Source organism: Orcinus orca, chromosome 19 (assembly GCF_937001465.1).
Source record: "Orcinus orca chromosome 19, mOrcOrc1.1, whole genome shotgun sequence".
Lineage (NCBI taxonomy): Eukaryota > Metazoa > Chordata > Mammalia > Artiodactyla > Delphinidae > Orcinus > Orcinus orca.
In genome coordinates, this window is record NC_064577.1 from 32,801,677 (window position 1) to 32,829,263 (window position 27,587).

At 56.8% G+C, this 27,587-nt stretch overlaps 1 protein-coding gene across 6 annotated transcripts in view; it reads left to right on the top strand.

Moving 5' to 3' along the window:
- The window catches only part of RPTOR (regulatory associated protein of MTOR complex 1), a 346,981-nt gene extending 320,230 nt beyond the window's left edge, over positions 1 to 26,751 (top strand). For 5 of the 6 annotated variants that reach the window (XM_049701469.1, XM_033438696.2, XM_049701471.1 and 2 more), the window contains 11 exons: positions 4,341 to 4,446; positions 7,360 to 7,474; positions 9,096 to 9,220; positions 10,280 to 10,384; positions 13,990 to 14,037; positions 20,140 to 20,246; positions 21,076 to 21,203; positions 22,935 to 23,021; positions 23,891 to 24,007; positions 24,277 to 24,406; positions 25,069 to 26,751. In XM_049701469.1, the coding sequence (XP_049557426.1) occupies positions 4,341 to 4,446; positions 7,360 to 7,474; positions 9,096 to 9,220; positions 10,280 to 10,384; positions 13,990 to 14,037; positions 20,140 to 20,246; positions 21,076 to 21,203; positions 22,935 to 23,021; positions 23,891 to 24,007; positions 24,277 to 24,406; positions 25,069 to 25,137 (1,137 nt within the window). In that variant the 3' untranslated portion in view covers positions 25,138 to 26,751. The remainder of the gene's footprint in view (positions 1 to 4,340; positions 4,447 to 7,359; positions 7,475 to 9,095; positions 9,221 to 10,279; positions 10,385 to 13,989; positions 14,038 to 20,139; positions 20,247 to 21,075; positions 21,204 to 22,934; positions 23,022 to 23,890; positions 24,008 to 24,276; positions 24,407 to 25,068) is intronic. The other variant, XM_004275553.4, reaches the window with a different exon arrangement.
- Positions 26,752 to 27,587: the final 836 nt, after the last annotated feature.

Here is a 27,587-nt window from a genome sequence, read left to right on the forward strand (position 1 = left end):
GGGAAGATCCCACATGCTGCAGAGCAACTAAGCCCGTGTGCCACAACTGCTGAGCCTGCGTGCCACAACTGCTGAGCCTGCGTGCCACAACTGCTGAGCCTGCGTGCCACAACTACTGAAGCCCGTGCGCCTAGAGTCCGTGCTCCTCAACAAGAGAAGCCACCACCATGAGAAGCCCATGCACCGCAACGAAGAGTAGCCCCCACTCGCTGCAACTAGAGAAAGCCCACATGCAGAAACGAAGACCCAACACAGCCAAAAATAAATTTTTAAAAATAATAAAAAATAAAGAAATGACCCCAAGAGATCATTGAGGCCTGTTACAGTCAACCAAGTGTGTTGTCCACGCCAGGGTCGGCCTGCTCCTGCTGACCTGTCCGCCTGCAGACAGGACATCTCGGGCTCTTCTGGCTAAGGAAGGAGGGAGTAGGCAAACACCAGAATTTGTCCCAGGAGACAGTTCATCACTGGTGCTGTAGGTAGCGAGTTGTCCTTTAGACCTGTGGTACATACCATCTGCTTGAAAGTTAAGGGGGTTTAGTCTAATAGTAATGGAAGTTCAGTTTCGTTGATACAGTCTCCTGCTTAAGGCAAGTGCGGTCAAGTGACTTGGACTCTAGGTGGTTGGTCTGCCATCTCACTGAAACGGCAGTGACTGTAATTCTCGGAAGCTACTTGGTGGGGTGCTGAGTGGCTGTCCTTGAAGTCTCCAGGGATGCCTGTTCTCAGTCATCTACCTGTGGGGAGAAGTGGCATAGGTAATCCAAAACATGTTTCTCTTAAACTTAGAAATGAACTTGACTTTTCCCTAAGAATTTGCTTTCCTTTCCTCAGCACCGGGTACTCAGACTCAGAGTGCAGGTGCCCTCCAGCAGCGCACGTCAGCTGACCGCGGGGGGAGGCTCCGCAGGCGAGGGCTGCGGTTTGTGGGGACCTCTACTTACATGTTCACGTGTTTCACTCAGATGCAGACCCACAGCCACCACTGGAAGGCGAAACAAAGCTGCAGGGACAGAGAACAGAGGGCAGGGTGTTGGGCTGGGGCTGGGGGGAGGGCTTGACTACAGAGGGCACGTGGCAGTTTGAGGTGTGGGGGACTGTTCAACATGCTCACTGTGGTGGTGGTTACATACTGTGCCCAAAAGGGTGAAATTTAATGCATGTGAACTGTATCTTGGTCACCCTGATGCTTTACGAGAAGTGTGGCCTGATGATGAAAATGCCCGTAGTTGGGTATCAGTACCTGCAGTGAACTCTGATCTGCACTTCAGAGCTTTTTCCTTGGCAGTCAGTGGTCTTCACCCCTTAGATGTCGTGCCCAGAGGTGGCAGGTTGAGCCGGGTCAGCCCGCAGCCAGTGCACACCCTCCCGGTACTGCTGACCCCCATCATTGTTTGGGGAGGGTGTTTGGTATTAAACGAGGTGAGAGGCAAGCGCAGAGGTACTCTGTCCTGCCACAGAACTCGGCTTTGTTTCTGGTGGGAACCCAGGGAGCTCGGTGTCTGAGAATTTAGCATTGACATCATGAGCCTTCCCCAGGGGTCATGCTGCAATCATGATAGTCACGTGCCTGTCATGAATTTTATCCCGTGCACTTGAACCTCTTTAAATTCAGAGGCATTGAGGGTAAGACCCAGCCCTGTGATTCACAAATTCATCATATGAGAACCTGCTCCACGTGGAAATGCCCGCCCTCAGGCTTCTGCAGACCCTCTGGTCTTCCTTTGTTCCCAAGCCCAGCCTGCCCCAGTGACAGGCGAGGAGCGAGGGGGACACCCTCACCAGCTGTCAGCCGCCAGCTCCTCAGGAGGCTTCAGGAGGCTTCAGCACCGTAATTGGTTTCTGTTTGAGGAAAAGCCAGGAGGTGTTAGGAATTCGAGGAGTGTCGTGATCCTAATCATGTAACACTATTTCCCACACCCACGTCCCTCCAGCTCTGCTTAGAGGAAAGCGCAGCACAGTGTGGGTCTGGGCTTTTGTTTAGTCAGAAGCTTTTGTTCAGCCTGCAGAGCCATGGGGGAGGGGAGGAGCACATGAGCAGATGATTAAGAAAGGCTGAGTGGGAAATCGTCTGTCTGGTCCCTCCGTACATCCTTGTCCATCCCGGCCGGCCAACGCCGGCTGCTTCTCATGGCCTCTTCTGCTCTCTTGTCCTCTCCTCGTCTCACTCCAGCCTCGCCTCCCACACTGTCCCACTGCTCTCCGCCCCTGCTTGTCCTAGTACTTCATGGCAATTATCCCCAAGACGATGCGTGCACTGGTTCCTGGGCTGCGGTTTAGTTCAGTTCAGTTCTGCAAGTCCTTCTCTGAGCTCAGCAGAGCCTGTATGCCCGTGGGACTGCTCCCGGGAGCGCCACGCTCTGCTGCTTAGGATTCAGCCCAGGGCAGTGATGCCCGGCTGTGCCGTGGAGGTCAGCCTGTCTGTGTCCCCAAGGCACGTGTGGCCACACTCCCATGCGCAGCTGCCTCCCGTCCCCCTTCCTTCCTCCCACCTGCCCCCACCATGGGGAGTACAGTCCAGAACTTCATGCCTGCCTGTCCCACTCCCTTCCTGCTTGTCTAGACCCTTCCTCTAATATATTCCCGCAGAAACGAGAGATTTATTCAGGTGCAGTCTCAGTCTTTTCATGTGGGGTTTTCTTATTATTGTTCTACGTTATTGGTTATTTGTTATTTGTTTTCAAATAATCTCTGGGTTGTCATGAAACAAAACCAACTGGTAAAAACCCACCGTCTATCCCAAGTACCTTTGTGGGGTTATGTCTACAGCACTAACTGTGCTCTGGAGGCTCTGGGTGACTTTTCTTCGGTTGTCTCTGTGTCAGGATATCTTTGCTGTTTTGCTGGGTGTAGTTTTGTGATTTTTAAGAGAAAAAAAGGAGTGTAGCAGTGAAATGCTGGAACACAGAGGCCTCGGCACCTGTACACAGGGACGAGGTGAGGTTTGGGGTTGTTCATTTGTGATCAGAGATAACACAGAGCATTCTAGGAGAAGACACGAAAGTGCTCCATGACCATTTCATGTAATAACTGCCTAAAACGTGAGCTGAACTCCTCTCCGTGTAGACGTCACCTCATTTCTCAGCCACACTTACACACGGGCACGTGCACATGACCACGTTCACTGTCCTTCATCCTGATGCTTTCTCCAGGATGAATATGGGCTCCTTCTGCCTGTGTGGTGTTGCCTGGCTGAGTACAAGGCTGGTTAACTCAGCTAAGTGGAAGAAGGGTTTTTCCTAGTTTACTCGATTCCTTTTGTATTTTGGGATTTTACAACTCTGAGTTTTCAAGCAGGGAACCAGAGTTAGCCAGATTGACTATGTGATTTAGGAGATACATCTTTTTTACATGACAAGTGATTGTTATGAATAAAGTAGACTTAAATCATAACTCATTATTTGCTAAGTGTGGCCCTCTCCTAGGCACACCCATCCGTAGCCCACAGGCACCCACGCCATGCACACACGCCAGCCATGAAGCGAGAAGGGCCCTTATCCAGGAAAGGGGACTGTTCCGCAGCATCCATATACTCCACGTGCAGATAAACTCCGTCTCTTGAAAGCCGATTAGGGAGGGCAGAAGGGTCGAAGCTCCTTCCTCAGTCTCCACCTGTGCGGAATCCGATGCCAGCTTCACCCTCTGCTGCATTAGGTGGAGTGGGGCGGGCAGCAACTCCCAGAGAAGACCCCACCCTCAGGCCCGGCCTGCCTCTCGCAGCTGTCACAGGGTAGCCGTGCCCTGGCTGCTGTCCTCTGTCACTTCTCATGAGCTCGTTCATCTTCTAACCAGATGCCTCTGTTCCCTTTGGCATCAAAGAATAAAAGCAAAAGTCTCTGAGCACAGCCCATCTTTTTCCGATTTTGCATTTAAGGGCAAGAAGGAGCAAATTTAGTGTCTGGCACAGCAGGGCCCTTTGTGTCCCCTCCTTCGGAAAACACCCAGCCCTAATCCCTGAATCTCCCCTCAAAATCTGTCTGCTTTGAAACCAGCCCCCCTGCTGCCCTGTCAGAGTGCGAGACTTCTGGCTTCCACCATTGGGCCGTCGTGGGGGCAGGGGTTTCCTAAGTCTCCACTCCGTGTCCCCGCGCCGGCCAGCCCTCCCCCCACCCGGTCCCAGGTCTCAGAGCCTCTAAGCCCAGCGGGCAGCAGTGAGCGGCACTCCCAGCATAGAGAGGGAAGCTGCTTCGGGGATCCAGTGACCAACCTCTGACTGTAATGCTCTGCTCTAGCCTGCGGTAGGGCACTGGACACTGGGCTGACCAGAGAACCCAGATTCTTTAGCACCTGCGGAGGACGAATCCTCTTATCTGGAAATAATTGTTTTTTTATTGTTGAAGATCCCGGAAGAGCATGACCTGGAGAGTCAGATCCGCAAGGAGCGGGAGTGGCGGTTTCTGCGAAACACCCGCGTCAGGAAGCAGGCGCAGCAGCTCATCCAGAAGGGTAAGCAGTGTCCCCAGGGGCCACCGCGGTCGTTGAGCAGGCGCCCACCCACCCTTGTGCAGGGGAGAAGTGAGGCTGGCAGAGATGCTCGAGGGAGGAGTGCCAAGGTGGGGGCACCATCCGCCTGCCTGACAAAGCCTGGTCCCGGGAGACTCTGTGCCTTTGCCCTCAGGGAGACTTGGAAGCTCTCTGGGATCATCGTCCAGGGAAGCTCCTGTCTTGACTGGCAGCTTCTGGGCAATTGTGTCTTCTGCCTTTTGTCGTTTCCAGAGAGGAAGGAGCAAGCCCTCCGCAGGCCCTGGGGTCCACGGCGGAGTGGGCCTGTGTCCTCCCCATGGGGACAGAAGACAAACACCAGGCCCTGGCTGTGTTTACCTGGACCCCACCAGGCCCCCAAATAATTGCTCTCTATCACCCAAAGCTGTGTATCAGTCACATTTTGACCAAACCTTTTACTAAATTTGCCAACAGATGCCCAAACCGCCCACTTTGCATGCCCCCCAGCCCTACCCCCCGGTGAAGTGGCAGTGAGCAGCGTGGACAAGTGGCTGCCACAGGGAGGGCTGCTGGGCCGCGGGTCCTCCTCATCTTGGCTGCAGCAGCCCCCCAGGCACTGAAGCAGGGTGGGAGGGGGCAGCTGAGGGCCTCCACCCTGTGATCAGAACAGGGACAGAGTACTGGGGCCCTCACCATCCCCCAGAGACGAGCCTCTCTCCTCTCCCTCTCCCAGCAGTACAGCCCCCGCTGGCCTGGGAACTGACCCAGTCCCACAGCTGTGAGTGCACAGGGCGTGGGCTGGTCTTTTGGCTCTGCCTGAGCCCTCATTGCTGGGCCAGCTTTGGGCGGTGGACTGACCCTGCCCAGGTACCGCACAGAGTGGATAAGCAGGCTCTTAACGCTTCTGTTGAATTATTGTCGTGACCTTGCCTCCCTGTCCTGTCAAATTCTCTTGATTATTACCGGTTACTTTTTAAAGTTGAGGGTGAGAACCCATGAGACCGTCCCTGCCTGCAGGCAGCCTGGAGTCGGGGTCTCGTCCCTGGCCCGCCTGCCCAGGCCCATCGCACTCCTTGGCCCACTGAGCACTTCCAGAAGCAATGCTGTTTCGGAAGCACTTCGGCATGTGTTCACAGTGCTCTCCGTGAGATGCTCGGGTCACGTTTCATTAATGTGCGGTCACTTCTGCTAAAACCAATCTTGGTTGTTTGTAACTCGCCTCTATGAAAGCACTGTCGCAGCTGGATGTAAAGCCTCTGGGGATGTGGAATGGAGAGTCTGCAGCTTTCTCCAGGAGAGAGCGAGCCGCCCAGCGTGATAGAAGCTCTCCGCATTATGGGGTCAAGGGCCTATTTTCTTGGAAGTTGGTGGTTCTTTAGAACCCCAGGCCTATGGACGGGGACAGCAGAACAAATTGGTTTCTCTGTACCCACGGGCGCAACCTGGGAGCCAGTCTGCTGCGTGCAGTCGGACATCTGAACGGGGTGAAATTAGAGCCAGCCACTCGAGAAACAACTAGGTTTTCCAGACAAAAAAGAAAAAAAGTATCTCTGTAAATTAGGGTCAGGGGTTCTCTTTTCCAGTCTTTGTGGAAAAAAAGAGGTCTGCTTGTCAGACACACACCGAGAGGAACTGCTGAGCCGCTGAAAACCTTAGCAAGTGAGCTTGCTGACGGGAGCATCACTGCCGGTGGATGTGGGCAGGGAGGACAGGGCCGCTAGTGAGTCCACAGCCTCCTCCGCTACCTGCCGCACTCAGAGCCTGGACTCCTCATGAAGTTGTAGTTTTATCTGAGGCCAGCGGTGTGCTGGGAAGGCTGTGAACGGTAGAAGTACGGAAATCACACCTGCGGGCCGAGCAAAGTCACCGGACAAGTCAGCGAGGCCCCGGAATACGAGCTGGGAAAGTTAATGCTGCCTTTTCTATCCATGACCCCTCCGGCCACCCCCCATGACACCATGACTTTGCCATCATACATGGATCTCTGCATGTCTGCAGAACACCTGCAGTGACTCAGGACCTGGGTATCCCCTCATCTTTCCTGGGTCAAATCACGCCTCTGTCCTGGGGAACCCATGGCTGTGGGGGAAGGCACCTCTGGGCAACAGTTAAACCCTCTGGGACCTGTTTGCCTGTTAGTTTAACCCTGTCTTGATTGTTGAGTGGTTTTCTGTGTTAGTTGTTTTAGCAAAGGGAGGCGGAAAAGGACTGAAATTGTGGGTGACAGTAGCTCGCCCGGCCGGCGCCAGGTTCACAAAGCGTGAGCAGCTCCTCTGTGTCACCCAAGACTTGCGTCCAGCCACTGAGGAGGGGGTGACTCCGGGACCTGAGTGTCACGAGGGCTGCTCACCCTCTACGACGTGCAGGGAAGAGGGGCCACCATGCCTGGCTCCTCTGCATAAGCCTGTGTCATTCTCCAGAAATGTGTGTGAACCTGTCGGATGCTCTTAGCAGTTTTATCCTCTTTTCGTTGTTCTTCTAAAGCTCCTTCAGGGCCACGAGGGTTTTTTCCCAAGTGGCTGTATTGGGGCCTGGTGAACAAATCCCCGTTCACATCCTTGGCTGGATTGCAGACAGCGATGGCCAAACCGAGGCTTCAGCCTTGGGTCTCAGTTACGAATCTCAGCCTTACTGAGCTTTATTCCAAAATCTTTGGTGCTCTTTTCCTAAAACCTTAACCAGTGTGCACTGATCTGAGTATTGCTGACGGGTTGTCGCAATTATATATCGAATGCTAGCCATGTACAAGCAGAGGCAGGGCCCTGCTGTCAGGAGCCCACCCCTGCGCTGTAACCCCTGCTTTCCTCTGGGCCCCTCCAGGTCCCCAAACGTTAGGGACTGGTGTCGGCCTTGGTAAAATACATCATTGACATTTGCTGCAAATTGAGACCCATAGTCGTGTGTTTCCCTTGGCAGGTATCACAAGGCTGGACGACCAGATATTTCTGAACAGGAACCCTGGTGTCCCCTCCGTGGTCAAATTTCACCCCTTTACGCCGTGTGTGGCCGTCGCTGACAAAGACAGCATCTGGTACGTGGGGCACTTGCAGGGCTGGCGTTTCAGCTGGAGAACAGGTAGCCCCTGGGGGGTGTGGGCAGGATGCCCCTGCACCCTCCTGGTGTGGAAGCTCCTCAGCCTGGGCCTTTGGGCTGTTTCAGGGGGGGAGGGGGGGCTGGAAAACTTGCAGAGAGACGTCCCTCCTCCTGGTGTTGCCCGCGCCCTCCCAGGGTTGCACTTGGCCACGTTACCACGGGTGTTCCAGAGGCCTGAGCACGGTTATGTGTGGGCCGGGACGGGAGCTTCTGGTACGAAGATGGGGCCATTCCTGTGCAGTGAACAGAGACCGGTGCACAGGGGCTCATCAGGATCCCACAGTGACAGGACATGTGAGGAACCCGCTTGTGTGCAAGGGCAGCAAGTGTGTGAAGGGGAAGTGTCAGTAACAAGACACCATGTTAATTCATAGTGACCATTGCCCTTATGTCACTGAGAAAGCGCTCACTTGATGGGAGAGAACCATGGACGCGATTCTTTTTATAGCTGATAAAATGGATATAATTCTTTTTTTTTTTTTTTGGCTGTGTTGGGTCTTCATTGCTGCACACGGGCTTTCTCTAGTTGCGGTGAGCGGGGGCTACTCTTCGTTGTGGTGCACGGGCTGCTTCTCATTGCAGTGGCTTCCCTCATTGTGGAACACGGGCTCTAGGCGCGCGGGCTTCAGTAGTTGCAGCACGTGGGCTCAGTAGTTGTGGCTCACAGGCTCTGAGCACAGGCTCAGTAGTTGTGGCACACGAGCTTAGTTGCTCCACGGCATGTGGGATCTTCCCGGGCCAGAGATCGAATCCGTGTCCCTGCATTGGCAGGCAGATTCTCAACCACTGCGCCACCGGGGAAACCCAAAATGGATAGAATTCTTACATGTTTCTTATTCCTCTCCTTTTTTTATACATAACATAAAATTTACTGTCTTCTCCGTTTTTAAGTGTGCAGTTCAGTGGCATTAAGCACATTCACCTTGTTGTGCAGCCATCACCACTGTCCCTCTCCAGGACTTTTTCATCCCCCTAAACTGAAACTCTGTCCCCATGAAACACTGACTCCCCCTCCCCACTTCCCAGGCCCAGCACCCCACACTCTACTTCCTGTCTCTATGAATTTGTCTATTCCAGGAACCTCATATAAGTGGAATCATCTAGTATTTGTCCTTTTTTTGACTGGATTATTTCACTTAACAAAGCAGGTGTCAGAACTTCCTTCCCTTTTAAGACAGAATAATAGTCCATGTGTATGGACCACATTTTGTTACATCCTTCCTCCATTGATGAGCATTTGGGTTGCTTTCACCCTTTGGCTGTTGTGAGTGACACTGATATCACCTGGGTGCACAGTGTATACCCAGAGGTAGAATCCTGGCCAAACGGTAGTTCTGTGTTTAGTTATCTTGAAGAACCACTCTTGTTTCGCATGGCAGCTACACCATTTTATGTTCCCACCAGCAGGGCACAGCATTCCAGTTTCTCCACATCCCTGACAACATTTGTCCCTTTCTGTGTTTTTGCTGGTGGCCGACCTGGTGGGTGTAAGGTGGTATTTCCTTGTGGCTTTTGTATTTCCCTGATCACTAGCCTTATTCCTCTCTTATTCCCTGAAGTTTTTGGGACTGGGAGAAAGGGGAGAAGCTGGATTATTTCCACAACGGAAACCCTCGGTACACGAGGGTCACGGCCATGGAGTATCTGAATGGCCAGGACTGCTCACTCCTGCTCACAGCCACAGGTGAGTGGGGTTTGTGTGGTGGGGACCTAAACCGCAATGCAGAGGTGGTGGGGGACAGATGCAAGACCCCAGCACGAATTGGCACAAAGCTTCCTGTGACCTCGATTGTTTCTTCTGGCAAAGGGGACTAACCGCTCCCAAGTGGAGGCCTCCATCATTAAAGGCACACCCATGGGGAGAGGTCCTGCTGGCAGCCCTCCCCAGGAAAATAAAGTCCAGCCCCGGTCCAAAGCCAGCCCCCTGGCAGACATCAGGCAGGGAGGGGGAGGACAAAAACCCAGAGTGGTGCGGGCAGCCAGTAGGGTCAGTTGGGGGTTTGAGGACAGATCACACCGAGCCTCTCTGAGCGCCAAAGAGGAGGCAGAGAGGGTGATTCCCCGGACGCAGAGACACAGCAGAGGAACCCAGGGCCCTTCAGGAGTCGGGTCCCAGTGGAGGTGCAGCACGAGGCTTCACTTCTCAGCAGAGATCAGGCAAGTGTTTCCCAGTGTGTCCCCAGATGACCTCATCCTCCCTCTGCAGCTTGAGGCAAGGTCATCCTTGAGGGCCTCGTGTGAAGGGCTAGTGAGGCCAGAGAGCAGGGTCCTGGGGGCAAGCAACACCAGGAGGAAGGAAGGAAGGACAGACAGACAGACAGCCAGGTGGTGGACCCACACACTCAGGCCCACCTGGCTGCCCATCTGCCGGAGAACACTGGGGCCTCTGCCCCGTTCTGAGCCTGGAGAGGCAGGAGGAACAACCCGCCCATTTCCTGAGTCTCGTGTGAGGGGAGGTGGGGAGAGAGAGGCCCTGAGCACCGTCCCCTTGAGACTGCCTCTTCTTGGCAGGTGATCCCCTCGGGGGGGATCGGGAATGCTGAGGCGGAGGCACAGCCCTGAAGCCCAAGGTCAGGCCAGAACAGGCCTCACTCTGCCTCTGATAGGCTCCTCACCAGACGAGAGACCCATCTGTCCCTTGGGCTGGGCAGCCTTTGTCCTCCTGTGCCTCCGGGGGAGGGCCCTCCTCCCCTTCCCAGAGCAGCCAGGCCTGCATTTGAATATCCTCTCTTGTCTCCCCAAGATGACGGTGCCATCAGAGTCTGGAAGAACTTTGCTGATTTGGAAAAGAATCCAGAAATGGTGACGGCCTGGCAGGGGCTCTCCGACATGCTGCCCACCACCCGAGGTGGGTGCTCCCCGGGGTCCTGCAGGCGCTCAGTCCACTCAGACTCCCCAAGTAACGACCCAGCCAGCCTCCACCTTGGGAGACTCTGCTCGCGGGTGGAAGTCCTGCCGAGCTCTGACCAGCCCACAGCCCCCGTCCTTGGCTGGAAGCTCGTGTTGCTTGTGAGAGCGTGGCCGCGGCAGGGCCTGGGGCTGCATTCTGTGCCCCTCGTGCCCGAGTTAATCGCCTCTCGGTGATGAGCACACAGCAGGCGCCCCAGTTGTGTCTGGTCCTACGGGGGAGGCCAGTGCGCTGCCTGCCTGCCCTGGGCTGACAGAGGCACGGCTGCAGCACCCACCGGCCACTGCTGTGCGTGCTGCCTGTCGGTGTGCATGGCTGCCCCACGCCCAGGGTGAGAGACACCAGCACCGCCTTCCGGTCTCTGGGTCCAGCCCATTGTCAGGAGGTCTGCACCTCTCAGCCCCGCGCTCGCTGTTCACACAGCATTAATGCGGCCGCGGGTCTGGATTTCCAGGGACACCCTCAGCCGGAGCCGCCCTCCAGTGTGGTCGCAGAGCCGCTGCCAGATGGAGGCGGGAGCGGCTTGCTGTCGGCCCCCTGCTGGCCTGGGGTCTTCGCATGTCCTCGCGTGGCCGATAGGTGCCTCCATGGCTGCTTCTGTCTCCTCCGTCAGAGCACTTGTCCTAGGGCGACGCCGACCCCTGGGGGCACAGCTGGCTCCACGGCAGACACTTCCGTATGTGTTAATTTTTAAAATAGCCATGTTTTTACATTTTCTTCAGGAACAAAATGGTCATGCATACCCACCTCCACAGGACCCAACACAGCCGTTTTCTTGTTGCCCAGGCCCCTCTGGGCCCAGTCCTGGGCTAACGTGGATGACAGCTGCCGTCACAGGTCCCTCTGTCTCTCTCTTGCTTTTTCCAACATTGGAGCAAAAGCCTGATCCCTGCCCTGCAGCGCCCCCGCCTCCCACCCGCTCAGCCCCCAGCCCCACCTCAGGCCCGCCTCAGTGCTGCTGGCTGCGGCAGAGCAGGTGGCTGACGGCCTCCCCGTGGCTCTCAGGTGCTCACGCTCACAGGTTTGTTTCACTGCGGGACACGCTGGATGAGTTGAATCGTGGTTTTCAGTCCTTAGCTTCCTGCTGCCGTCCAGCAGGACGGGACACACCCCAGGCTCCCGCCGTTCTGCATACCCCTGTGCAGGGAAGGCAGGGGCTGGTCGAGAGCAGGGTCAGCCTCCCGGCAGGGCCAGAGGATGAGAAAGTGGGGAGCCCACTGGCAGCCCAGTGGATACACTGTTGTCTAGTTTATTCCTCTTGCAGCGGCCTACCTACCTGCCGCCCCCAAATACCTGCCACCCCCAAATGATGTGTCTGTGGTTTTTTACCCGTGATGCCACTTGCCTTTGCTCTAGTGAAGGTGAAAGCAAGGGTGGACAGCATGCAGTTTGGGAGGGGGGCAGAGAGTCTAGCTGGGAGGAAAGGAGGCTGAGGTGACAGCAGTACAGTCTCAGGGCTCCCCTGCACTTGTCTCCCCCAGATGTCACCTGTGTGAGCTGCTCCTGGCCCAGGTGTGCACTGCAGCCCTAACTTGAGAGTGGTTCCACTGCTGTAGACATGTTTGCTACAGACTCCTTCCTGCTGGACCCTCTCCCTTTCCTGGGTTTCAGAAAGCCCCCCAGGAGAGGCACTGTTGCTGAGGGGTCAGGAAGCTGGTGGGGGTCTTACCTCCAGGTCTTTATCGGCAGGTGGGGTGAGGGGGGCTTTGGGCAGGCACGCAGCACTCCTTGGCGGCTAAGCCAGAGTTCGTTTGGTCTGTCCCCTGCCTTTTGACCAGGCAGCTGTGGGCTTAGCAAAAAGGAAGACATTATTTCCTTGTTCTTTCAGGGGGATGGAAGGTGGAAGGGGTGGTGAGCCTGGGAGGCTGACTGCTCTAAAGGATCAAGACAGGAAGGGCTTGTGTGCTGCAGGGCCCAGAAGGGGCACACTGAGAACCGGGGAGCCTCTCCGGGCCCCACATCCCTCAGTCTCCACAGCTTCCCTCTGCAGCACGGGGATCGCAGCCCCAGCAGGGCTGGAGAGACCCCCGATTGTAATTTCTATTTCAGGAGCTCAAGCTCAGTAACCGAGGGGCAGGTCTGGTGGAATTCTGACCCCTGTGCCAACTTCTTGTTGCCTTCTGCCCATCAGCACCTTGTTTCTTTTTCTTCACCCGCCTTGGCCTCTGACTTGACAGTTACAGAGCTGTGGGCTGGGACCCTGTGGGGAGAGCTAGCAGCTTCCACAGCAGTTGCTTGTCAGCGTCTGGGGGGACCCCCACAGCTTCAGAGTTCTGGCTGTGTTCCCCCGGGACCTTGTCGGGCAGAAGCAGCAGCCCCCGCTCCCTGCTCCAGATTACCGCCCCCCCAGGCACGTGAAGCTCCCTGTGCTCCGCAGTGAGGTCCTCCGCCTGGTCTCAGGTCCCAGGCAGCCACGAGCTGTGGGGGGGGAAGAGGCACCCTCGGGGGGGCTGCGGTCATCAGCTCCTCCACGCGCCTGTGACGGGGGATCCTGCACAGCTGTGCACCCCATGAGGCCTGGCCCACCGTGTCCTTCAGCTACAGAGGGCGTAGGGGGTCTCATTTGTGAATGCTGCTGTGTAGGGCACGTGGGAGGGAGGACTTGGCACTCCCTGAACAGTTAGAAAAGTCTGCCTGTGAGGTTCTCCTGCGCGCTCTCCAGCTCAGAATCTGCTCGCCAAGTCGCTGTCGTGGCAGCTTGTTAGCAAAGATTTGATTCCGTGGTTTGTGACTAAAGAGACTGTTTCTTGCGGGAGCCCTACCCCTGCTTTTCGGAAGTCATGTGACATGTGCAGGGTCTCCGCATCATCTTAGCATGCCCCTGGCTCCCGTGTGTACATGTGCACACAGGCATGGGCATGCATGCATGCATGTGCACACCTGAACACGCTCCTGTGCATGCATGTGCAGTTAGCCTGGGGACACTCCCCTCATGGGGTACCCCGCTGTCAGGAGAACTGAAGTCAGTCTGGGTTCACGGCCATCCCCGGAACTGAGCGAGCCGTGCTCTGAAATAGAACCGGTGGTGGGACCGCCCGTCCTTGGGCCACGGCGCCCACAGACACCCAGATGGAAGCACACTTCCCACCCCCCAGAGGCCTCCTCACTGACCGCTGGGCCCCATGAATGAAGAGCTGTCCTCACTCTAAGGACCTAAACGGAAGTGTCTGCCTCCTCCGGGCGTGGCCAGTGGGTCAGCTCCTGCTGGTTGGGCTGCACTGTGTGCACATCCGGCCACTAACCTCCACTCACTGGAAGTGCCCACGCCGTGTCGGGTCATGTTTCCCCCAAGTCATAGTGCTTCCAATTTCCTGTCTAGAAAGAGAGTCTTTTTAGCCAAAACCCCTGATAATTGGGTTTTCACGTTCAGAGGTACATTTGGCCCTTTTTTCCCACTGCAGCCGTGGCCTGGGCCACCGTCTGCCCCTCTCTCCTGTTTCCTTCTCGGCTGCTCCCCTGTTTGTGGTTTGTGTGATTTTGGCTGATTTGGCTCTGGCTGGCCTGCTTTCCCTTGCATCCATCCCATAATCCCTGTTTCCTCGCAGGTCTGGCCCGAAAGGTCTCAATCTTTCTTGACCGCAGTAAGCAGGGAGGTGAGTGCCTTCTCCCTTATCTGTGAGTGCCAGGGGTGGGAGCCGGCTCCTCTGCTTTGCCTGAGGACGCTCGCTAGCCCGCTGTGCTCTTCAGGCAGCAGAGGATCAGGGCTGTGGTTTTTCTTATTCGTTCCATCTGCACAGTCTCCTCCAATACAAAAAATCATCACCAGCTGAGCACTGAGATCTCATGGGATGAATGAGGTTGACTGTGTGAGGCTCTGGGAAGAAATCTTAACGAAAGCCATAGACAGGACTCTCCCTGGGAGCCGAGGCCTCATGGTCGCACCTCCCGGCCTCCTTGGTGGCCTCAGTCACTCTTGGGCTGGCTCAAGGACAATTCAGTTCTCTGTTCCAGGCCACCTTCACAACAGCCTGGGAATGGAAAACAGTCCAGATCCAAGCCTGCTGGAGTGAGGATGGCGCAGCTCCGCAGGCTCGCAGGGAGGAGGCACATCTCACGACTCCATCAGGACAGAAAAGTCGCTCCAGATTGAGATTTGCGTTCCCACCAAATTTTTCAAAAAAGAATCTTTTTCAGAATTTAATGCAAAGTCTCTTAAAGCATCTGTTTCCATCTGAAAATCCATATACAAGTTTGATAGTTACTAAAACACCTATATGCAACTGACTGTGGATACATGGTAACACTGGGTTAGCAAACCCATATGCCTGCTCAAAACGAGCCCTTTTCTCTCCTAAGCTCACTAGTCAGGTAAATTGTAAAGAGATGGAGCCTTATGAATCCAGGCAGCAGGTAGAATTCTTGACCTTTAATTTGCAGCATCTGAGTTTAGAGTATGACCAGCCTTCTGGTGAACTTTCTGTTCTGGTCTCTCTTTAGTCGCTCCCTAAACAAGGGTTCCCTGCAGGAAGGCATATGTGGCTATGTGTCTGACGGGGTCCCTCGTGCCATCAGAACTGGAGTGGGTAGAGAAGCAGGTCCCGGGAGGCTGAGAACAAGATGTCCTTACAGATGTACAAACTCACAGTTTCGTATTTTACAAAGGACCCTTTTAGTAAAAAGTTCAAAAGGAAGGAAAAAGAGAAAAGAGAAAACCCGAGACTGACTCAATCTTCACTCCTTTGCTTCCCGCCAGCAGTGATGGCGGTGGTTGTAACAGGAAGGATTTCTCTCAGAAAGAGCCTCCTGGGTTCTCAGAGGAATGACAGGGTCACTTGCCCTGAAATCCTGAAGAGGAGCCAGGGGACACCTTTCACGGTCAGGACCTGGGGCGGCCAGAGGAGGGCAGCCCCGTCCCCTGGTTGTCAGCTGCCCGGGGGCAGCAGCCACCCCGGAGGGCAGGGAACAGATCGTCCAGCACCGGTGTGTGTGTGAACTGGACGTAAACCTTGGGCCTTGGGGCAGCTGTTAGTATTCGTTGCCTGGATCATCTGGGCAGCAAGCAGGGCACCGACGGCAGAGCACAGGGGTGGCTGGCGGGGGGAGTCACGGCTGCCCTCCCCTCCCAGCCTTACTCCTCCTCCGGGGTCACAAGCACATCCAGAGTCTAAAATTAGCAGGACCTGGTGAGCAGGAAGCCCTCTCAGTGCAGGAGGCAGGACACGGGGCCGGGTGGCAGCCCCCATGGGCCCACGCAGGACGGGGCACTGGCCGTGGGGAACGACGGCTCCCTCCTCTCCCAGGAGGCGTGTGCCCCACCCTGTCTCCTCTGACCCTAAGCAGCTGCCACGTGTTCTGGTCCACCTCCCAGGTGAGAAATGGAAGTTTAGGTGAAATCATTTGCTCCCGAGGAGCCCAGTTTTCTGTTGCCAGCCCTGTCCTGTGTCTCTGAACCTGCCGGCTGTCCAGGAGGTGTTCATGGGCCCTGAGGGAGGCCTGATCCCGTGGGGAGGCATTGCGTCTGCATCCCTGGGGAGGGAATGGAGGTCGCCATCCCACAGGTGTGAGGTTCTCACACATGCCTGGTTGGGCAGGGGCTGGCCCCTCCTCCTCGGAGTTCCAGAACCATAGCTCCTAAGGGCGTTTCAGGTTGGGGCTGATGGGTCCTTAGGGATCAGATCTACATGACATGTCCTCAGAGGTCAGATCCCCATGTTGGGTTCTCAGAGGTCCATTCCAGACGACAGGGTCCTTAGAGGTCAGTCTGGACTGGCCTCTGAGCCTGGAGGGCTGATCATGGACATCACAGGGACCCAAGCCTCTGAAACAACGTGTTTCTTCTTTTCACTGTCTGCTGGGCCTAGGGTTCTGTCTGGTCCCTGACTTACACGTTCCAGCTTCCTAGTCTACAGCCATCCCTGTGCCAGACGTCTATATTTTAATGAAGAAATTCCCTCTTTTTCACGGCCAGCTTTTGGATGGGAACATGTGAGCAGAGCTCATATCCAGGATAAAGTCAGACGGGAATCTCTGCATCCTTTTGGGGGCCGCCCACCACCCCTGGCCCCAGGCAGTGAGATGGATGGACCGTGATCTCAGGCACTCAGGGTGCTGGAGTTCGCCCAGTGGGGGAGAGGCTGCAGCACGCGCGGAGCCTCCATCAGTCGAGCACTCTCCGTGTCGAGGCGGCAGCGTCGACAGGGAGGAGGGGCCCTCCTGGGGGGAGTCCAGAGCAGCCTGCCTGCTGCCAAAGAAAAAAAAGGCCAAGGAGGCCCGGGGGAGGGAGGAGGGGCACAGGCTCTGCCCACAGCTGCCACTTTTCTGGGGATGGGGAAGGAGGAGACACTGCTGAGACCGTGCTCCCCAGGAACGAAGTGATTGGAATCTTCACTCTGGTTCAAAGTCACAATGTTCCTGTCTTATGAGTTTTACTTAAATCATAGCCATCAATTTTGTTCCTTGTGCTCAACACGTCAAGGAAGAGCGTCACCCTTTTTATCATCTTTTACCAACTCGTGATGAGTCAGATCATCTCTCCTCCGCTGTGTCTGGAGGTCGAGACACAGGCTTGGTTGGGAAAGGTCTCGAGTGAGAAGGCCAGTGTTTGCGTTCTGTTCTGGGCAGGAGGACGGGCCAGGACCCCAGACCTACAGGAGAATGAGGTGAGGGTCGGCAGGCGCAGGAGGTCGGTCAGGGTGCAAGCAGACTGTTGTTTTTATCCCAGAAGTTTTCACGTTGATCTGAGACTCTTCCACAGATAGGAGCTTACTGTCTTAGGTGACACAGCTTCCGCAAACAGTCTGGTAGAGCTAAGGAAGCAGCCTCGCCCAGATTTGTCTGTATACATAGGACGCCTGCCTCCCTGGCGTGTACAGGACTTGGGAAGACCTTAGGAAACACGTTTCTTGTCTCTGCTGGCTTCACCATGCTTTACAACTGGTTTAAACCAGCATTTGGTCCGCATCAGAGAATCTAGATTTAAAACAGGACTCAGAGCTCACGTGATGCACGTCCCCAGGTCCTCTGACGGCCACATGGGCACACCTTCCAGAGCCTCCAGTGCAGATGGAGACGCTGGGGCCCTGTGTGGGAGCTGTGTCTCCCCAAATTCACGTGGTGGAGTCCTCGGCCCCAGCACTCAGAGGGTGACTGTATTTGAGAGAAGGATTCAGTTGAAATGAGGTCACTTGGGTGGGCACTAATGCAGGGCGGGCCCCCACTGGCTCTGAATCCATCATGAAGGAGACTCAGCAAGAAGGAAGCCACCACCACTTCATTTGGAGGCCAGGTCAGGCTTCTTACCCCATTGGGAGTGGCCGCGGCCTCCTCTCTGCTTCCTGCATGGGCATGGGGCTGAGACCCCCCTCCCAGTCCTTCTGTGGTCCCCCCAGACCCTCCCCAGCTTGTTCCTGTGACCCCAGAGCATCCCAGATGTCACCTGGCCACATGCTCTCATCGGAGGACCACTCCTTAATTACACGGCTCCTGAAAGCCCCACGGGGCTGACACAGAGCTCCAAGTGCAGTTAAGGATGCCCGAGAACACAGGCCACCCCATCAGTGGTCCATGGATACAGGAGTCTGTGAGCCTCTGCAGTGACCTGGCACCCCAAGTCAGGTCGTGGGTGGGCGCGTCCTCTGCGATTCATTCACACCATGAACACCGGGCACATGGTGAGGGGAAGCAGGTGGCGTGGTTTCAGGCTCTGCTTGTGGGCTGACTGGTCACAGTGTGACTGGGCTGTCCCGGACAGAAGTGGGGGCCACATGCCCTGCCCTCTCCCCTACCAGTTCTGATCGTGGTGATAGGTGAGAGGCCTCGCCTGCAGCCTTGTCACCAGTAGATGCCTTTCTGGCACATTAGGGTGTATTCTCCTGCCTGGGGTCAGGGGCGTTGCAGTGGGGAGACTGCATTCTAAAAGGTGAAACAAAGGCTCGTCCATTTGTTGTGTGGAGCTGACATTCTGCGGGGTAGACATGGCAGCCGCCAGCAAAACAGGGAGGACGGGAAGGGGTGTGCCAGGTGACACATCTGGAACAGGTAGAAGACGGAACAGGGTGAGTCGTAGCCTCACATGGTCGAGGAGGTGAATGAGCACGATTTGGAGGGGCTGCATGGACGTCAGGAGAGGGGCGTTCCAGGCACAGGGCCCACTGTCCGTTAAGAGGACCAGCCTGGTCACTTTTGGAGCTCGAACCTTGCAGGGGCCAGGGCAGAATGGGAAGCCATGGGGGGTCTCTGGAGTGAGGGTTGAGGGGCTCAGATCCAAGCAGGAACCTGAAGTGACACATACAGATGAGAGTCTGGAGTTCGGGAGAGAGATCGGGCACTTGGCGGGAACTCCATAGCCTGAAAGGGGCATATCAGAAAAGAACAAGTGAAGGTCACATTGTCCAACTCAGGAAGTCAGGAGAAAAGTGGGCACCCACAGAGAGAAGGGGAAACCATAGAGGCAAACACAGGAGCTGCTGCCACAAAAAGCAGAGACAAATGTATAAAAAAGCATGATGACTTCACTTCAGACTTCAGTATGACCAAAAGAAGACATAAACAAAGTTATAATGTCAGTGACAGAATAGGAGAGGATATTTGCAATATATGAGTTAAACCATCAATGTCAGAATGTATATTAAAACATACAGGCTGCACACACCAACATCGACCAGGATTTGGGGAAATCACACCTTGTGTCCATTTCTGATGAGACTGCAGACCAGCATCCACTCTGGGAGTGAAACGGCCTCGCCTGGGGAGGTGGGACGCACAGGGATATGTCCCCTTCCCGGTGCTGCCACTTCCTTGTGCAAGGGCGTGTGGAAACGTCAGTGTGGCGTGGTTTACAGGCAGGGAATCGTGGAAGTGATGGGCTCGTTCTCCAAAGGCGTGTTACCCAGAAGTTCAGTACTAATTAACCAGATCTGCATCCGTTGGGTTGGATAAACCCTCAAAACGTAACCTTACTGGAAAAACGCAATTGCTGGAAAATATACCCCCGTTTGAAATTGGCGACGTTTTTGAAATGTGGGAGATGTGGTTCATGGTTTTGGACACGTGCCCCTACAGGGGAGTGCACGGGGGCCAGCCTAGGAGGGCGCCCAAGGCCTGTGGGTGATTTGTCTGCGGACAGGACAGGCAAGTGAGGCTTTCACTGTCTTAAATTTCACTTCAAGAACAAAAAAAAGAGCAAAAATGATAAGATATTAGCAGCTCTTAGATCTGGGTGGTGGGTACAGGGGTTTCTGTTGTGTTTTTTCTGTGTGTTTGAAATATTATAATTAAACATCTTAAATCTTATAGTCCCTCCTGTGAGGTCAGTGCTGCCCTTAGGGATGCTGAAGGCATTCGCCCCCCCCGCCCAGTCCAGTGTAGGGGAGGGCAGTCCTCGATTCATTCACCACTGACCGTCTGTGGTCAGCCCCCTGCCTCCGTGAGGGGCAGCTGCAAAGCTGTTCACCCCCAGGGGACTGCGGGACCCAGGAGACTCACATCTCTGTGCCTCTGACACCCATTCTAAAGTCTCCAGACCTGCCGATCATGCCCAGGTGTCCTGGAAGGTGGGCATCTTGGACAAACGGTCCTGCTGTCTCTCTGGTAGATGCCTGGGTACAGCAGAGATATAGAGAAGGCTCTGAATTGTCACCCCGACCTCAAGCTTGCATGAGGTTGGGGACCCACCCTATGGGTTGGCACCGACTGCTTGAGCTGTTGCCCGGAACAGGCTCCCTCGGTGACACCGGTGCCCGTCTGTGTCTCTCCAGGAGCTGGGATGGTGGTGGACTGGGAACAGGAGACCGGGCTCCTCATGAGCTCGGGAGATGTGCGTATCGTCCGGATCTGGGACACGGATCGTGAGATGAAGGTGCAGGTAAGCACACCGTCCCTCATGGGGCCTCCCTGGGGGCGAGGCGGGCCAGTGGGCGCAGACCCTGCTGTCCTTCCCAGCTCCGATTGCCCTTGAGGTCGAGAGCTGAGAATGAGGGTCCTTGAGCGCCCCCACCCCACCCCGCCGCAAGTACTCTGAGCAGGTGGTGTCTTGGGGTGGGGGGGGCAGGGGAAGCGGGGCCAAGTCAGGCTGCCTCCCACCTTTTAAAGGGATACGATGATTCGGTTTCCATCCGTGTTGGATTTCTTCCTTGTGTGTGCCTGAGAGCAGCAAAAACTTTTCTGATTGGAAAAGCACTTTTCCCCGTCTGGGGGCCCATTTCCTGTTTCCTGCTCTTTCCTGCCGCGCATTTATCATGCCTTCTTCCCTTCTCCAGCGTTTACAGCTGCCAGGAGGAGAGGCGAGGAGATGGTTTATGGGCGGCAGGACTCCCCCTAGACCCTTCCCTGAACTAATTAGGAGTTTTAAGAGGGAGCCGACGATGATTCCTCCTGCCGATATATGTTTCGTCTTCCTTCTTAGGAGAGAGGGAGACTTTGGAAAGTTTAATGGGCGCAGAGGTGTTTGCTGCCCTGCCTTCCTGGCTGCGGGCCTCGGGTGCCCGGGCTGTCACTCAAGCAGATGGAGCCTGACTCCCTCTGGGGCCCAGCTCCTCAGGCCTTGACAGCTTCCCCGGTGGAGAGAAAGGCAGCAGCTCCACGCCAGGGTGACAAACGCACCCACGGTGGCTGTAAAAGGGATCCAGCAGCTAGTGGGGGTGGGGTGGGGGGCCTGATGCCAGGGTGCCTCACGGGGTCTGTGTCGGCCCTAGGACATCCCCACAGGTGCCGACAGCTGCGTGACGAGCCTGTCCTGCGACTCCCACCGCTCCCTCATCGTGGCTGGGCTCGGCGACGGCTCCATCCGCGTCTACGACAGGAGGATGGCGCTCAGCGAATGGTAATTGGGCTACGCCTTCCCCTCCCTCTGCCAGACAGAGCCAGCCCCCAGAGCCAGCTGGGCACTCCCCGCAGAGCCACATCCCCCAGCGTGTGGAGGAGCACGGCTTCCCACCAGCCGTGGATGGGCTGTTTGGAACACAGGTTTGGGGGTCGGGAGGTCCCAGCAAGGCGCTGCCCTCCTGGGCTCCATTCCCACCTGAACATAGAGAAGGCTACCGCCTCCCGGGTTGAACTCAAGAATAGCCAAGAAGATGGCGTCAGGGACACGCGTGGGTGCTGTGCAGCGCTGGGCCACATGCATTGTCACGGCTTTTCTGGGCACTGCCCCTCAGCCCTGGGCTGAGGCCCAGGTGGGGCCCAGCGCCGTGCCCTGTGTGAGCCGGTGAGCGTGGAGGTCCAGACGCCAGTCACACACGGATGGTAAATGGCAGAGCAACGCTGGAACCCAGGCCCAGCCGTCGCGGGCTCCCGGGTGATGTTTACTGAACACCCACCTTGTCCCTGAAAACAGGCCTGGCCTTTGAATGGGAAGCAGCAGGTGGGCCCATGTGCAGCCACAGGAGCTAAAGGAGCCCTCGTGGGAGGGGACGAGGGGACAGGACTGAGCTGGGCCTGAGAGCAGGCGAGCACCATCAGTGACCCCAGCCGGAAGAGAGTGCAGCTGTGAGGTTGCAGGGCCAGGAGCAGTCGGGGGAGTCAGTACAGGACCCAGGCAGGCAGCAGAGGCGTCAGCCAGACTGTGGCGGGAATTTGGGCCTGAGGCTTGGATGGCGAGTGGGCCCAGGCAGCCCCTGGCTTGCATGTTCCCTGCGGGTCTCTATGGGAGGGTGCCCACTGAAAGCCCACACTACCCACCAAAAGCAGCCATCGTGGAGGTGGGGGAGCAGGGTTTCTTTTTGGGGTGATGAAAATGTTCTAAAATTAGATGTGTGATGGGCGCATAGCTGTAAGGATGTGCGAAAGTCACTGAATATGTGCTTTTAAAGGGAGAGTCTTACAGTATGTGAATCAAATCTCAGTCAAACTGTTATTTTAAGAAGCCTCTCTAGGCAGGCAGTTAACTGGCAAACCAACCCAAGAAGACCTGAGGGTCACAGAACGGCCGTGAGGGAGGGGCTGGGGTCTCCAGAGCCCCCTCTTCGGCCCAAGGTCTGAGGACAGAGACGTGGGGTCTCCTGTGCATCCCCAGGCACCGAGACTTATGTGTGCTGGGTGTGACCTGAGTCCTGGATGCCTTCCCAGATGTCACACTCTGCCCCCACCTCCCCAGCACACGCATCCCAGTCCCGTACTCCCTGTCAAAGACCCTCACCAGGCCTCCAGGAAAGCCCCTGTGTCCCTCCATTTCGACAGCCTTAGAGTCTGGGGTTCTTGGTCTTGACCCTCAAACCCACAGGGAGATGCCAGTGTGAAGTCCTGGTAGGGGGGCTGGCGGTGCCCAGGCCCCGGGAGGGCATGACAGCCACCCTGCCTCCGGAGGTCCCAGCGTGGCCCAAGGTGTTTGGGAGGCCCCCAGGGAGGGGCGTACCTGGGGGGTTCAGTCACTCACAGTGAACACAAGAGGGTGAGGGCAGACCTCGCAGCACCGGCGGACCCCGGACGCTTTAAATAAATGCTCTGTTCCCTCTGCTCAAAACGAAGTCCACCCTGCCTCCCATCCTGATGCCTCGGAGCATCAGGGACACCCACAGTTGTCACCGGGCCCTGACCCCACCTTCCTCCCCTCCAGCCGCGTCATGACATACCGGGAGCACACGGCCTGGGTGGTGAAGGCCTACCTCCAGAAGCACCCTGAGGGCCACATCATGAGCGTCAGGTAATGAGCATGGAATATTCATGAGACATTTTGCTGTAAAAACATTATTTTCCCTCCATCTAAAATATGTCCTTGATATTTAAACAGCTGGGAAATGATGGCATTTCAGGGTAGTAATTAACTTCTGCTTTGGGACAGGCCAGAAAGGTCAGAGCCGGCACAAGGGTGGGGACAGCAGGTCCTCCCACTGGAGAACTTTGCCTGTGGGTGACTTGCAGCGGCAGGGGACGGGGTGGCAAGGCGGCTGGGCAAAGCCTCCCCGCAACAGCGGCATCTGCCTGGCGTGTGCCAGTATCACTGTGCGGATCCGTTGTCTGCCCATAAGTCCATTCCTGCTGCCGGTAAATCCTGTGCTGAGAGCAGCGCATATTTATTTGCCCGTTAAAGGGACAGAAAATGTAATTTACTGTCACAAAGCCACCATTTCTTCAAAGAGATGCTCTTCCCTTGTTTGTAACGTGAAAACAGAACATAGCTCTCAAAACGATGTCCGCCAGGCCCAGGGCAGGGAAGAGGTGGCCTACTGTCCTCACCTCCCGCCCGTCGCCGCATCCCCAGCTGCACAAAATCTAATCTCTGGCCGGAAATGAATAACTCACAGCCTCCCCTGTGTCTTTGCTCACCGCTGCTTCGTGCCTCGGCAGCTGGGCCCTTTCTGGCTCTGGGGAGGGGTCCAAGGGGCTCGGCGGCAGGCCTGGCTGCCAGGGTCGGTGGGGTGGGCCCATGTGCCATCCAGGGGCCTCCCTGGACACTCTGAGGGTCCAGGGAACCATGGCCTTGAGCTGCACGTGTGGACGGCCCCTGACCACACATGGCCCGTCCTGGGGCCGGTAGGCCCGCCCAGCATCACCACAACACCCTCTTGGCAGCGTCAACGGGGACGTGCGCTTCTTCGACCCTCGGATGCCGGAGTCCGTGAACGTCCTGCAGATCATTAAGGGGCTGACGGCCCTTGACATCCACCCCCAGGCAAACCTGATCGCGTGGTAGGTGCCGGCCCTCTTCTCTCTCCCCGCCCTGCCTGACCAACTCCTGGGGCCCTGTGTAAACAGCAGGCACTACTGCCCGCCCCCACACCTGTGGAGGAGAGCTGGGTGGAGGGACTGAGTGTGCGGCTCCTTTGCTGCTCCTCACCTGCCTGGCCTCCCGGCCCTTGAGGCCCAAGTCCTCTCGTGGGGGTGACCAGAGAGGAGCCCCATCTCCTTGTGGACACGCCCGCCTCCCCACGCTGACTGCCAGGCCTTCTCGTGTGCAGTGGCTCCATGAACCAGTTCACCGCCATCTACAATGGCAGCGGAGATCTGATCAACCACATCAAGTACTACGACGGCTTCATGGGCCAGCGAGTCGGCGCCATCAGCTGCCTGGCTTTCCACCCGCACTGGGTCTGTGTCCCCGCGGGAGGCAAGGAGGGCGGGCGGGAGGCTAGCAGCAGCAGCAGGAGGGGTGCTGCAGCCAGGCCCCTCCCCACACCACAGTGTGGCCCAGGGTCTCTAGGGGCCGTAGCCCCCAGACTGCACTCACTGTAGAAGCAGCACCAAATTCCCTGTCAATCAAAGCAGATGTGAAGTAGCCCTGCCCTTTCTGACCCCTTCGGCCCCTACACAGACCCCAGTCCTGGAGAAACCTCCCCCTGTAAAGCCCACTGGGGTAGGAGCAGCCCAGACCCCTGTGACCCGGCTGACAGCACGGTCCTTCGTTACAGTCGGCCGTGTGGTTGGGGGCTGCTGTGTTTTAAATTAGGATTCTGCCAACCTGCCTTCGTGCAGCGTGAGGCTCCCTGGGAGCCCGGCGTGTGGCTCTCTGCCTAAACGCACGACATCAGTCTCCCAGAGCTGTCCCTGGGAGGCCATCCTGAAAAAACAAGTGTGGGAGGCATGGGGAGTGTGCAGATTCCCTGTGACAGGGAGGAGATGATGCATCTCTGCAGAAGCCGCAGCCGATGGGCCCTCGTTCCCGCGCCTGCCTCGTGGGCGGAGTTGGGGTGTCAAGGCCCGGCCGGCACCCCCCTGGATGCTCACTGCCTGCTCTCTGCTCCCTCCTGCAGCCTCACCTGGCCGTGGGCAGCAACGACTACTACATCTCCGTGTACTCGGTGGAGAAGCGCGTCAGATAGCGGCCCCTCCCCACAGGCCGCCATGTACATAGTGGACCCACCGCACTGCCCTGAGCACCTGCCTGACCTGGCTGCTGAGGGCTCGAGAGGGCCTGCACTGTCTGTCTGTCTGTCTTCGCTGTCACGCCCAGGAGCCCAGAGAAGGGGGCTCTGCTGGAGTCCTCGGTGTGATGGTTGCTGCTCTGATGAAACACAGCTCCTGGCCTGAGGACACAGTAGCTGTACATCCCAGTCCCCTTCCCGTCCTGTTTTCTTCTGAGGTTTTTAAGGGGGAAACACTTGTTTTGTTTTCCGAGTGATGCATTAGTCCACAAAGGCTCCAGACGGAAGCCAGCCTCCCGGGGCTGCACGCCGTGCCTCCTCCCCCCCACCCCCGGGTGTCCTCCTGGGGATGGTCTGAGCGCACTGGATGAGCTTGAGATGGAGTGAAGGACAGATGGAGGCGGCCTGCCACCCACTGGGTCCTCACCCCGGGCCCATCCGGCCAAACGGCGAGGCCGAGCGTGCCCCTCCCCACACAGCCACCCTCCCCGCAGGCAGGACTTCCGTCTGAGTGTCAGCTGTTCTTGCTGCAGGTCTGTCAGCAGGAGGGGCCCTGGTTTGGAAGGAGAGACAGGTCCCGTGGGCCACAGAGCTTGTTTCTCTCAAGTGCTGCTCTTCCCCAGCAGGTGTGGGAACCGTGGCCTCCCCACCTGCACCCCACACGCATCACACGAGCACACATGGAGGGGCCACCAAGCCCCAAGAGTATCGGGGTGAACGGTGCCACCCCAGCCCTCTGTCCCCACACAAAGGGGTGCAGCTCATGCTTGCGAGGGACACGGGAGAGCTCCCGGGAGGGCAGCAGCTTCACATATGTCCATGCACACGCGTCTGGGACGGCGCGCTGAGCAGCCACACCTGGAACACGAGACGCAGCCACAATGATATTTTGAAAAGCATTTTTTCCATTTTCCTTGGGAATCAGGATTATTCAGAAATAGAGGGATGAGCTGGCTTAGCTACTTCTGCCAATAAGAGGCCAATAATAGTGAGAATGTGAGGGAGAGCCATGCTGTGGATGTGGGTGGGCTTGGCGGGGCGCAGGGCTGGGCAAGGGGAACAGCCCTTCTGCAGCCCATAGGCCATGCCTGCTCCCCTGAGAAAGTTCCAGGACAGCGTCCGCCATGGTCTGGGCAAGCGAGCAGCGTGGGGTCGGGGAGACCGCAGAAAGCTCAGCTCCCCCGCACACAGCCGGTCACCTCCACCCGGCGCTCCAGACGGCGACTTCGGAACCTTCCAGAAGCTGAGCTCCACCCACAGATGCAGAGTTGACTACCCACAGCCAATTCACGGAGCGGTTCCACTCCAGATTTTGAGCTCATATGCGGTTCTGTTTGTTTTGAGACAAAACCATCCCCTGGCCAAGCGCAGAGGCCCCGCAGAGGGGCTGTCTTCACAGGTCTGATGCGAAAATTCAATCATGAAGTTACAGAGTCTCGAGAGAGCGTGACCTAAGGGTTCATTTATCTCTATTTATTTTACCAAAATGAGAATTGAAAGACTTTGATGAAACATGGAATTGTAATACGAGAGTAAGAGCGATAAACTGTTAATAAAAGATAAATATGCAGAGGGTGGCTGGAGGCTCTGTCTTTTAAGGCAAGTCCTCTGTGCCCTCGGGGACTCCAGGCACCAAGCAGGTGGTTCTCGGCCCTCGTTCCCCTTAGGCACAGCCCCAGCCCTGTGGCTTGGACTGTTGGTCCAAGAAAAGGCACTTGGGGTGCCTTTTAAATGTGGGGTCACCCCACTCTACCTGTGAGCCCAGGCTCCCAGAGGGATTCCTGCTGCCACTTCTTGTGTCTCTTATTTACCACCTGCAGTTAGAGGCCAGGAGCCTGCGTCCGCTCTATTCTGGGCATCTGCCTTCCCACGCCCATCCCATGGCTCGGGGACCGCAACTCCACCCTCAGCCAGCATCCCCTCTGACCCCAGCCTAAAAGGTCTTCCACTGTCAGCGCGTGACTCCTCAGGCCCACCTGGTGGTCCAGGGTCGTCCCCCCTTTGGGGGCTGGAACGTCATCTCCTGCAGGGCCCCCCTGCTCCAAATGGCTCCTGATTCTAGACGGGACCCTGTGGCTCCGCAGGCCTTGCCATCCCTAGACACTTCCTGAGGTTGGGTGGGGATGTTCCCACAGATGCGGTCAACAGGCCCGTGGGGTCCCGGCCCCTCAAGCACACCTCACATCTCAGGGGTCCCACTGAGATGTGGGTCCCACTGGAGACGGCTTGGGCACCGGCTCTTGCTGCCCCCGTGACAGGAAATGGGGCCCAGGCGTTAAGTAACTCACCCAAAGCCACACCCATTGGGTGGTGGCAGGAACCTGCATCCCAGCCAGGCATCCTGACCTCAAGGCCCGGAGAAAGACCTTCGCTCTGCAAAGGGGTTGTGGGGGGCGGGGAGGCAGGTG